Source organism: Mercurialis annua, linkage group LG1-X (genome assembly GCF_937616625.2).
Source record: "Mercurialis annua linkage group LG1-X, ddMerAnnu1.2, whole genome shotgun sequence".
In the NCBI taxonomy this organism is placed as follows: domain Eukaryota; kingdom Viridiplantae; phylum Streptophyta; class Magnoliopsida; order Malpighiales; family Euphorbiaceae; genus Mercurialis; species Mercurialis annua.
Window position 1 is genome coordinate 9,094,817 of NC_065570.1, and position 11,620 is coordinate 9,106,436.

At 35.0% G+C, this 11,620-nt stretch overlaps 2 protein-coding genes across 5 annotated transcripts; one reads left to right on the forward strand and one right to left on the reverse strand.

Moving 5' to 3' along the window:
- Positions 1–841: 841 nt before the first annotated feature.
- On the forward strand, positions 842–4,060 carry LOC126665560 (steroid 5-alpha-reductase DET2). 3 transcript variants are annotated; one of them, XM_050358389.2, is made up of 3 exons: positions 842–1,032; positions 1,634–1,821; positions 2,976–4,060. In XM_050358389.2, exon 3 carries the CDS (start codon positions 3,162–3,164, stop codon positions 3,951–3,953), a length of 792 nt encoding a protein of 263 aa, XP_050214346.1. In that variant the 5' UTR covers positions 842–1,032; positions 1,634–1,821; positions 2,976–3,161; the 3' UTR covers positions 3,954–4,060. The 3 variants fall into 3 exon arrangements, with proteins under 3 accessions (XP_050214346.1, XP_050214345.1, XP_050214347.1); XM_050358388.2 differs by lacking the exon at positions 1,634–1,821; XM_050358390.2 differs by lacking the exons at positions 842–1,032; positions 1,634–1,821 and adding an exon at positions 2,809–2,830.
- A 425-nt stretch (positions 4,061–4,485) lies between these two features.
- On the reverse strand, positions 4,486–10,512 carry LOC126665555 (acetyl-coenzyme A carboxylase carboxyl transferase subunit alpha, chloroplastic). 2 transcript variants are annotated; one of them, XM_050358382.2, is made up of 12 exons: positions 10,490–10,512; positions 9,672–10,032; positions 9,471–9,545; positions 8,627–8,734; positions 8,331–8,491; positions 8,110–8,224; positions 7,874–8,028; positions 7,115–7,166; positions 6,952–7,020; positions 6,550–6,627; positions 5,209–6,370; positions 4,486–4,886 (listed from the first exon to the last, which is right to left on the reverse strand). In XM_050358382.2, exons 2-11 carry the CDS (start codon positions 10,014–10,016, stop codon positions 5,210–5,212), a joined length of 2,319 nt encoding a protein of 772 aa, XP_050214339.1. In that variant the 5' UTR covers positions 10,017–10,032; positions 10,490–10,512; the 3' UTR covers positions 4,486–4,886; position 5,209. The 2 variants fall into 2 exon arrangements, with proteins under 2 accessions (XP_050214339.1, XP_050214338.1); XM_050358381.2 differs by lacking the exon at positions 10,490–10,512 and adding an exon at positions 10,224–10,457.
- Positions 10,513–11,620: the final 1,108 nt, after the last annotated feature.

Sequence of the window (11,620 nt, forward strand, 5' to 3'; positions counted from 1 at the left end):
ATTTAATGATGTGGTATTACTATAGGGAATTTATGTGCAAAAAAAAACAGACCCAAAAATGAGTTAAGCCTTAATTTTTTTATATAAAATGTTGGGTTTTGCATACTCACTATTAACCATGGTTGTCAAATCCTAACCGAACTGGCCGGTTTGACCGGAAAAATCGAGAACCGATCACATTGCTAGTTCGAGCTGCACCAATACCGTGATATTAGAAACCTGATGTTTGCTTACCAAACCGGTCGGGTAATCGGGAAATTTGGAACAACTAAACCAGTTAACCGACACCAGTCCAGTTACAGTGTACAAAATCCTCTTTAAAAATAAAAGTTGTGTGGGAGTCAAACTCTGCCCATTGATGTCCTTTATGTGCACTGCTAACCATCAGATCAAGTTCTTCTATTTGTATAAAGTCTCTAATTATATATAATATATACTATATAAACTACGAGTTTTAGAAATTATATTTAACTCTTGCAATAAAATATATTTGTTTTTTTTGAATTATTATTTTTCAATATGTAATAATTTATGCAATATTTATTTTTTAATAAATTTTATTATATAAAATATTTGTTTCCCATAAAATTATATCAATAAATGTTAAATATATTATTTTTTAAAATACAGATTCAACCACAGTTTAACCCTGATTAAACCTCTAACCCTTTACCCTCTATCTTCACTAGTTTGCTGACGGGTCGGTTTTTGATAACATTGCTATTAACTAACTGTAAAATATGCTATAAAAAATGTAAAATATAAATTCACGAAACTTGATTTCTTGGAAAGGGGTCCATAGACATTAAGGGCTAAAATGAAATCTAAGCCTAATACAAGGGTCCAAACTGTACATTTGATGCAACCGATGAAATTGAATGCTCCCTTGTTGCCGTAGCTGCACGTATATGATGAGCAAAACACAGGGAATAAAAGTTCAATTACAAGAAAACAGATTAACATGATCATAACAATAAGCCGCTAAAGATTTATAGAAATTGAACTCTACCGTTTCTGGTTTCGGTTTTGAAGGTAAGTTCCAAAATTTCTATTTTTTTTTTTTAAATTAATCTCATTCTGCACTGAGAATTTAGTAATTTAGTGTGATTTTTTTGTTTTGGGTTAATCAGCTAGCAAATGGGTCCTTTTATTTTTCATTTTAGATTTCTAAAGTCTGTTGCTTTACTGATTTGTTTGGCCTTGTAATGAATACCATGGTGATTGATTCATGAACATGTATTTTTTTTGTCAAGTTCTGTATATTTACTCTGTGGAGTGATTTATGATACTTTTGAATGTGATGGGAATTAGTAATATAATAATCATGATCCTGATCCTATAATTGTTTGTTCATTTTGTTGTTTTGATGTAGTTTAAATGTTTTGAGTGGATATTATGATTTTCTTAAGTTTTCTTTTAAATTTAAGAAAATTGAATTCTGGAATTGAGATTGAGTTCATCAGTATAGTTTATGGCAGTGATTGTTGCTATAATTTTCTGTTTTAACTTCTATTCTGAGTAAAATTTGGTTTAGGTGCTCTGGCTTGCCGTTTAATATAACGTTGTTGTGGTACTTGATGTTCTCCAAGATGTTGGATGGAAATTTTAAATTAAAATGCTGTGATAATTGCAGATTTGGAGGTATAATGAAGGTTTATCTATAATATGAAAGGACCACGATATTTTTGGCTTTTGTCACTCAGACACATCTGTGTTTTTATTTTTGGAAAAGCACGGCGATTGTTGTTTTTATGCTTCTTCTGGATGACTGTTTTAGAGAATCATCTTACTTGGTCCTGTCGTTGTCCATAATAAACTAAAGTGAGGATTTCTTTTCCTGAACCATATGAACTCATCTGTTTTTGTTTGTCATTTTCTGTTTGTTATCAGTTAACAAACAGTTCCACACTTCCATAATTAACTACAGTCTACAACGTGATACTGATAACTACGTATCTAAATAAGATGATAGTGCTGTTAAATCATAGCTCTATTCTGTTTCTTGCCAAACTAAATTATAATTGCTCCATGTGCATTTGTTTTGATTTTTTGTGTGCTTTTGGGATTCTGAATCACGCGTCTAAGCTTAGATGCATGTATAAGTTTATACAATCACCATTTCTGCAGTGAGTGAATTATTAAAACTTGTTGAACATATGTTTTTAAAATGATCTTTTGATGTTATTTATTACTTATACTGACTTTGGGATGTCAGAATTGACCATCTTATCATTTTATTTTTTGAGGAAACCATGTTATCATTCATGTTTAGGGGTGTTCAAATTTGGTTTATGTGGATTATGAACTTTCTGAGATAATATTGAAAAATTTATAGTATGGTGTACCTTTAAATTTTGAGTCTTTAAAAATTTATAATCCAAATAAACCAAATTTGAACTACCCTGTTCATGTGCTGAGGATATGATTTTGATGATTGGATTTCTCATATTTACAGTGATCTCTATGTCCTCTTTTTTGCATTGTGGCTACTCATTTTGAAAGGCTAAAACAATTTGCATATGTTTCTCTAAATTACTTTTATGTTTTACTTTTGTCACAATCAGATTTCATTTGTCTTGTTATCAGTAAGTAGTCTTTCTAGTTGTAGAAATATCCTTATCAAATTTGGAAAATTTGAACGCAAGTGATTTCTTGTTTTTATTTATTTTCTTTAATAAAGAATGAATTTTCTGTCTTCATTTACTCTGTCTTTTCCTTTTATATTTTCAATACTTGTTTACCTATTAAATTCAAATAACCTTTCTATATTTGTTGATGTGCCCATGGAAGTAATAACAAAAAAATGTGCTGGGAAAGTTCTATTTGAGTTGTTCAGTTTTGATCTTTAACTTTCTTCCTTATTCATTTACTTCTGTAGTTGCAAAAAAAAAAATTTCACCTTTCAAATTTAAATTTTTCATTTCTATTATTGTCCTGTTAATGATTTCCGTTTCTTTTTTCTTTTCATTTTTCAGATCTAAGCATCAGCATCCAAGATACAACAATCCAACTAGAAGTCTTGACGTACGGGAAAGCCTTGTCCAAAACTGTTCCGCTTATTGATGTTGGAGTCTTCCCATAACTTGAGTTTGGACTCGGGTTTTTAATCTCACACCTCACAAGAATTCTGTTGCAATCCAAATCACAACAGATTTTCAGAAATGGCCTTCTCAGATCAAAGAATCTTTCACAACAGCCTCGTGGCTCTCTACCTCATAGGACCCCCTACCTTCATCTCACTCAAATTCCTTCAAGCCCCATATGGCAAGCACAATCGCCCTGGATGGGGCCCGAGCATCTCCCCGCCTTTGGCCTGGTTCCTCATGGAAAGTCCCACTCTTTGGCTCACATTTCTTCTCTTCCCTTTCGGCCAACATGCTAACAATCCCAAAGCACTGATTCTTATGTCTCCTTATCTCATCCATTACTTCCACCGCACCTGTGTCTACCCTATCCGCCTGTACTTGAATACCGATAAACAGAAAACTAAAGCTGCTAGCGGTTTTCCAATCAGCGTGGCCCTGATGGCATTCGCGTTTAACTTATTGAACGCTTACCTGCAGGCCAGGTGGGTGTCTAACTATAAAGAGGACTATGAGAGTGATGGGTGGTTCTGGTGGAAGTTTTGCAGCGGGCTACTGGTGTTTGCGTCGGGCATGTGGATTAATATATGGTCGGATAGAGTTTTGGTTGGGTTAAAGAGAGGTGGTGGTGGGTATAAGATCCCAAGAGGAGGGTTGTTTGAGCTGGTAAGCTGCCCCAACTACTTTGGTGAGACTATGGAGTGGCTTGGATGGACTGTGTTGACATGGTCCTGGACTGGGTTTGCATTTTTTCTTTATACATTTGCCAATTTGGTTCCTAGGGCATGTGCTAATCATAAGTGGTATCTGGAAAAATTTGGAGAAGATTATCCTAGGAGCAGAAAAGCTGTTATTCCTTTCTTGTATTGAAGCCAATTTATGGAATAAAATAAGTGGCAACTTTAGTTTACTGCTAACTTTTCAGCCTGTGTAAAGGAAACTGCTAATTTTGAAGATTAGGCTTCCAATTATGTTAATTTGTATGGTCTTAAGTTATATACATCCATAGCTCCGTCCTTTGTGCTGACCTGCAATTGATACTTATGTTCCGTAAAATTTTATCGATCTGACACTTCACTTGCCATTTCAAAAATACTTTTCTAAAAATTTACAAACATAATTTATCCTTAAAAAGTACAGTTTCTTGTCATTTTTATTTCAACATTTGTTTTTCGTGCAACATCGGTTATTGCAAGAAGCCAACTAAGCTACTGTATACTTAAAACTACAACCAACAAGTTGTTTGATAATTATATAATAATGATCGATTATCTCGCTAAGCTAGCAATAAGATGCACCAATGCATGTCACTTTACTGTTAAATGGATCATGAATATGATCTGCAATGAGCAGCATTAAGTTCAATGGATCATTCATAGATTCAACCAAATTTGCGAATCTGTTTACCTTTCAATCCATCACACTCAAAATAAGAGTTTTATTCATGTTGCGAAAAAGTGTCATAAGCTTCTCTGGGCACAAACATAATTTACACAAATTTGTCTGTCTATAAAATATAAATAGAGCCACATTCTACCACAAAACTTAACCAAGAGGTGGAAGTTGATAAACTAAAAAAGCTTAACTCAAAACGGTACTGTTCTGACTAAAAAATTGCAATGCTACACGATTCTCACGTTCCCGAACCTTGTTCACTCTGGCAGGAAGCGGCAGTGACAGTACATTCTCGTCAGCAGTGTGAACTGTAATATTAGCATGTTCTGACAGGACAAACTTGATGCTGTTCCGGGCTTTAGCTATTCCTACGACATCTTCCTTAGTACAACTTCTACATACGAGATGCTGCATAGTGGCCAAGAAATATGCAGTTAAAGTTAGAGTCTGGTCATAATTACCAGGCAGCCTGATGGGATACATGAACTTGCTATTTACAAATGAAATACAAAGTAGCTGAACAAATTTAATTCTATCATATAGGTCAAATTTTATAGAACAACTATGCAAATTGCAATGGAACTCTGGCCATTCAAAGGAATAACAGTTTAAGGAGAAGGCCAGATGCTAATATCATGACCTTACATGAAACACCATATTTTTTAAACTAAGACACCAAAACTTTTTTCATATAAAATATTAAGGAAACAGAGAGAGAACCAAAACTCACTCTAAGCAATGCTGCTATTTGCGCCCAAATTAATCTCCACTCTCGACTCATCAGGCTTGGCATCCCCATCCTTCAGATCATTATTTTTGAGACTTCCATCTAACTCCATGGCTTCAGAAAGCTCTACATTGAGCTCTTCATATTTGTCCTTTATCTCCGATGAGCTGATAGCTGCTGAGAGCTTCAGCTTTATTTGTTGTTCCAAAGCTTCAATTTTATTTTTTGTTGTCACGTCTGGTTTATTTCCTGCTTTTGCTGCCTCCAGTTTCAGTATGTCGATCAAGTTTTTAATTTCTGATGAGTGGATTAAATCTTCAATTTTCTTATTAGTTTGTTCCTTAAAACTTTCCACCTTAGCCTTGAAATCTGGGATTGGAGTCTGCTCGCTCAGTTCTTTCACTTTGGTCTTCATGATCTCGACATCCAAACCAAGGGACTTAAACATATTTGCCAGTTCCAATTCCATATCTTGTCTCATCTTTGCAATGCTCTCCTTTGTGTCTTCATCTATATCACCTTCATTATAAGCTTCTGACATATGAATTTTAGCCTTTAATGCCTCCATTTTCTCCTTAATATCAGATCGATCCATGACTTCTTTAAATTTGTTATTGATTTTCTGCTTTAGTGCTAACGCTTTACTGTTCTTTTCCGAGATGCTCTTGGCTTTAGTAAACTCCTTCAACATATCAAGTTTATACTTCAGACTTGCATAATTAGGAGCTGCTGACAGGTTCTGAGTGAACTCGTCCTTAAGTTTTTCAATCTTGTCCATCAGAATTGGATTTATAAGACGGTCTTGCGAATTTGCTTTCAAAGATTCTTCACGCAACTTTGCAAGCCTATCCTGGTAGCCCAAAGCTTTAACAGCTTCAGAATATTCAAGATCAACCTCCTTTTTCAGCTTTTCAATCATCTCATTCAAAGCTACCTCAGGGGCCTTGCCAGATGACTCCTTGGCTTTTGATATTTGCTGTTTCAGTTTTTCAACCTCGCCTTCCAATTCTAGCACTGGAGTCTTTCCTGCAACAAGTTCTTCTTTCATTTTCATGTTGACTTTTCTTTTGGGATCAATTGGAATCCCCTCTTGAAAGCCACCAATTTTGCGGAACTTAAGCATACGATGTTTTAGAAGCTCTTGTGTGTCCATCTGTTTGAGCTCCTGTGAAACCCAATACTAATATCAGTTCAACTCAATTATGTTTTAGAACTAATTAGTTGCACAGATTCATATGCTATAATACCTTGGTATATGGGCTACATCTATAGAGCATTAACAGTAGGATATCCTTAAATAAATTTGGTCGTAAAAAAGAAGAAATAGACCAATTGAGGGCTTACATCCATATATTCATTAATCGCATTCTTTATCTGCTGAGAGGTCCATGATGGGTCTGCATGTGCACCACCAAGTGGCTCCTGTTACGATTGAAAAAAATAGATTCCTTTCAGATGTCAAAGAAATTAACATACTCGCATAATAATCCAAGAGGTAAACTAAATTTATGTTACAGCAATTTTCCATGGTCACGCTGAAGGGTTACAACAGTATCTCAGTAAATTTGTATATGGGATCACAAACCATGCTGTCCGTAGTACGTGCACAACATCCCATATAATTACACAGTTACAGTTTTGGAGACCATGAATTTCACCTTGATATCCAAAATATTTATGATAGAACTCATATCAAAAGAATAAAAGAAATTAAAATACTGAAGATATGACAGTGGAAATCATTACAGGGATGATGCCATCTGCAATTTGCAGCTTGCACAACTCGGTAGCAGTAATCTTCAACTTTTCAGCTGCCTGTACAGCAAACAAAATAATCAGCATCCTATACTCGATAAGAAATTTTGTAAATTGTAATTGACAGGCAGAGAATGAGTAGGTTGTGTATAACCTTTGGAGAAGCTTTGGCAGTCTTCCATAAAATTGCTGCACAAGCTTCAGGACTATATGATGAAAACAGGGCAACAAAAACAAAGAAAAAGAAAGATAAGAAAAAGGGTCATAATCCACCATTTTGAAATAAGTTCAGTAACAGAAGTTCTTATAACTACGGAAAACAACAACATGACGCGGCTCTTGTTTTCTCAATGGCAACCAGCAATATCTTAGGATGAGACATTAATTAAACTTTGCCAGACCACTGTAGGATAACAATAGAAATAAGAAAGACTGTGTTCATTAAAATTCCCCAGACACCTTTTTTTCCATGTCAAAATCAAGAAAAAGAATCAAATATACAAGGTCATCTTGCAACAGATTGCACATATTCATTGCCACAAATCGTAAAAAATCATATCTTGCACCAAATTGATCAAGAACAATAAGAAACAAATTCAGTGAGAGCAAACTTTGGATTGATAATCAACACAAGAAAACAGAACACGGAGTTCTACTATTAGTAAGTTGTCATGATCCTAAACTGACGTGTGAAGCTAGAGGAAGTTCTCTGAATTGCATGGCCCAACCCTCTTCATTATATAAGAATCCACATCATAGCCATCAGGATACATACAGAATATACACATTAGACAATAACACATGGACATTCCGGTCACAGTAAAAAAATCCGACAAGACATGAATGCTATGTCAAAAGCAACTTTATTCAAGTAATGAGCAGGAACAAATGCAGCAAGAAACACTCAAATTACCTAGCAACATAGAAAACTGCATTTTCAAGCATTAACAATTTATTTGCACAGCCAATGGCCAGAGCACCACCAGAGCCACCTTCCCCGATGACGATAGAAATAATCGGTACCTTTAGACCAAACATTGTCCTCAAATTATGGGCAATGGCTTCACCCTGTGCATATGTATAGTAATAGAAATCAGTTGATCTAGCATTTCAATAACTGGAAGCTTTGCATTAGCATTGTCTGCATACCTGGCCGAGTTCTTCAGATTTAATATCTGCAAATGCCCCAGGTGTGTCAATAAAAGTAACTATAGGAAACCCATGATGATCTGCATAATACATCATGCGCAGAGCTTTTCGGTAGCTGTCCAGAGTTAAAATTTTACCATGTCAATTAAGATGCTCAATATTCAAATGTGCAGAGTTGCAGAACAATATCAAAGCAGATGAAACAATGTACTTTAGCATACCCATGAGGAGTAGGCATTCCAAAATTGCGCATAATATTCTCTTTTGTGTTTCTACCCTTTTGATGACCCATAAACATGTATCTTTTACCATCTATAGTTCCTATACCAGTAACAATAGCAGGATCATCATAACCAGCTCGATCTCCATGAAGCTCCACAAACTGGACATATAATGCAATTGTGATAATAATGAAAAATAAGTTCCAAGAATCCATCAAGATGAAAGTAGAATATTGCACCAAAGGAAATAGAAATCTACTAAAAACTAAAATCTAAAGAACTCATAAGCAGCATACCTTTTCGGTAATGCTAAAAACGTGGTCAAGGAAAGTGGGCCTGTTAGGGTGTCGTGCGATATTTACACGTTGTATAGGGGTCAAATGTGTATACAAATCCTTAAGAGCCTGCAATCATAAAAAAAATTAAATTCATGAAGACACTCCAGCAATAAATATACATGAGCTCCAGATTAATCTCAATGCAAAATTTGAGAAAAAAATTGACGACGATAAGCATGATGTAGATTACAGACTTTCCCGGTTCCTAAAAATGTTACCTCTGTTTTTGAGACTGAAATGTTGTTTATTTTTTGAAATGCTATAAAATAATTTTCTACTTACATTGTTCTTTATTTCCTAAGTAGCTTTCATAACAGGCATTCATATATTATAGGCCAAAAAACAAGCACCTACAGTTAGTTGTTCACTGAAAGACATCCCTTTGTGAATCATGTAAGTACATACAGAGCAATATCAAGAATCCAAAACTTAGATTTTCTTTCAAACTTGCCTAAGATCCATTCTACGTGCACTTTTATCTACTTTTTCTTACAATCATCAAAAAATCCAACTACTATGGCAAGACACTAATCATAAAGTAATCAGACTAACTCCTGCATTGCTACAATGCCATTAAATTGCTATAGCAGTTAGGTTACAGAAGAACAAAAAGTTTCATCAATCTACCAGAAAATGACTCAAAACTAAACAAATGCACATTTTATACGTAGCAGAGAACAAGAATAAATAAATCATAAGAAGATTTCATAATACTGTATTTCAACTGAACAGTCATTGCCAATTATTAAAACCTCTTTTACTTTTTTTTTTAAAGGAAATAACCTCTATTACTTGATGATACCTGTTGATATTTATTCTCCAATGAGACAATCTGATCACTGAAATCCAAACCAGTTTCTTGAGCCATCTTCCTCACCTACACACAACACCCAAAAAAACAAAAACAATACAACTCAGCAATTAAACCAACACTGTCACAAGAACTTCAATAACAAAAAAACACCAATAAAACAAACAAAAACCAAGTATTTCTCTTGATTACATCAATAATCTTTTTCTCAAGATCAACAAGGGGCCTCTCAAAATCCAAAGTAACAGGCTTAGGCCGCTCTTTCGAGGGCTTAAAAGGCGAAAGATGGGACAGAACTCCTCCAGGAACATTAGGATCCGGATTATCAGGCCATGGATACTCATGCTTCTTAACTTTCCTAATCTTAGCAACAACTCCTCCTCCTCCCAAGTCCCCAGCTTTTCTCGAACCGTAAAATCGAGCTCTCCCTAGTGTCCTTAGCGGGACTCCACTAACTCCATTACTAGAGCTTCGAAGAAGATCCGAAGCAGTAGCTTTTCCAGTAAATACAACAGGAGAATGCGGTATTGATGCCATTCACCAAATCAAGAATCTGCCCAGATAAAAAAAGTAACAGAATGTTAAAGAAAGATTCAATCTTTACACAATAAAACAACTAAATAAAGCTTCAGTAAAGCTACAGTTTGAAGCAAAGTAATGAAAATTAAAAAAATGGGTAATGAGATTGAGCATGCAAGAAAATGACCCAAAAAAGTCGAAATAAAAAGAGAGCATAGAAATTACCAGATGGGATCTAAAAGAAGGGCAGAAAAAACTGAGGGAAAAGAGAGAAAAAAATAACTTAAGCAAGAAAATGGAGCATCGGGGAGATCGTCAAGAGAGAGGGTTTTGTTTTGTTTGGTTTTGTTGGGTTTGGTTTGATTTGTTGTTGTTAATGTTGCTGGTCGATAATTCTTATGCTCCACTGTGTTGTGTTTATAAATGAACCAGCTTTTTCCGGTTTGGCCGTTAAGTTAGAAAGATAGAAGAAATTTGCATTTTCTACGTACCTTTGCCACCTGTTCTTTTCACTTGGACTCTACCACAACTCTCTGATTGGCCCTGACTCCATTTCTTGCTTGGCTTATTTGGTTTAAAATTGGAAAAAGGTTGAGATATAGCCTTCATGTTTATCTCTTATCTCAACTTGATACTTGAAGATTTTTAAATTTCAAATTTGGCCTTATTATTGCCAAAACAAAAACATAATCGGGCATTACAGGATAGTTTAATTCTGGTGGGCCTGCAACATTATTCTGTGTTCCTTTTCCATTTACTTCCAATAGTTCGACCTATCCAGAAATGTTGTTGATAGTTCGTGTACACTTTCCTGTCTCCCATGCTTAAAGTTCTAGCAACCTCTCGACCGTTCCAACCCTTCTTTACTTTGGAGCAATGCCATAGAGCATGTATTGTAGTCTCAGGTTCCTTGCTGCAAAGTGGGCAATCAACTGCCAGATTCTTGCCTCTTTTTGCTAGATTAACTCCAACAGAAATCCAATTATAGAAGCATTTCAATAGAAAGATTTTAGTCTCTATGGGGCTTTTCATTTTCTATAATGCTCTCCATCATTCTATTGTCAAGGAGCGTTAGACCCCATAGGGTTATTCTGCATTTTTTCAGCTATCTTGTATCTACTCATGACTATATAATGCCCTACTTGTTATAGTGCCATCTTATTCCGTCTGGTGGAATTTTTTTATAGGTAGAGGTATTCTTGTAATGCACTCCACATCCTCTAATTCAAAATGTTTCTTTACAAAGTTTACATCCCATTGTCCTTCTTTATTAATCAAACCATGGACTTTTTCTTTCCCTCCTAATCTGAACTCATCTCAGTATATCTGAATCCGTTGTTTTATCCATTTTTCAGATTTATGATTTTAAGCGAGTCAGCTGGTCTCCGATTCTTTATTTTCCTCAGAGGTTTTTCTTATTTTAATAAAGCTGTCAGACTGATTTTATTCTTAGACTGCAGTAGCAATTAGAAGTCTTTATTATTCTAGTTTGTTGTAGGATTAGTCAGAATGGTTTTACCATTGGTTTGACATAATATCATTAACTCTGGTTTTATAATATATGCCATTTTTGGAGATTCGGAGTTGGCCGAGTATTTATTATTTAAGCTGTTGATATTATG

Coding starts and splice junctions, on each gene's coding strand:
- LOC126665560 (XM_050358389.2), top strand. CDS start 3,162: ATGGCCTTCTCAGATCAAAGAATCTTTCACAACAGCCTCGTGGCTCTC.
- LOC126665555 (XM_050358382.2), bottom strand. CDS start 10,016: ATGGCATCAATACCGCATTCTCCTGTTGTATTTACTGGAAAAGCTACT. Junction 8,225..8,330: donor GGAATGCCTACTCCTCATGG/GTATGCTAAAGT, acceptor AACTCTGGACAG/CTACCGAAAAGCTCTGCGCA. Junction 7,167..7,873: donor GCAGTTTTCTATGTTGCTAG/GTAATTTGAGTG, acceptor TTCATCATATAG/TCCTGAAGCTTGTGCAGCAA.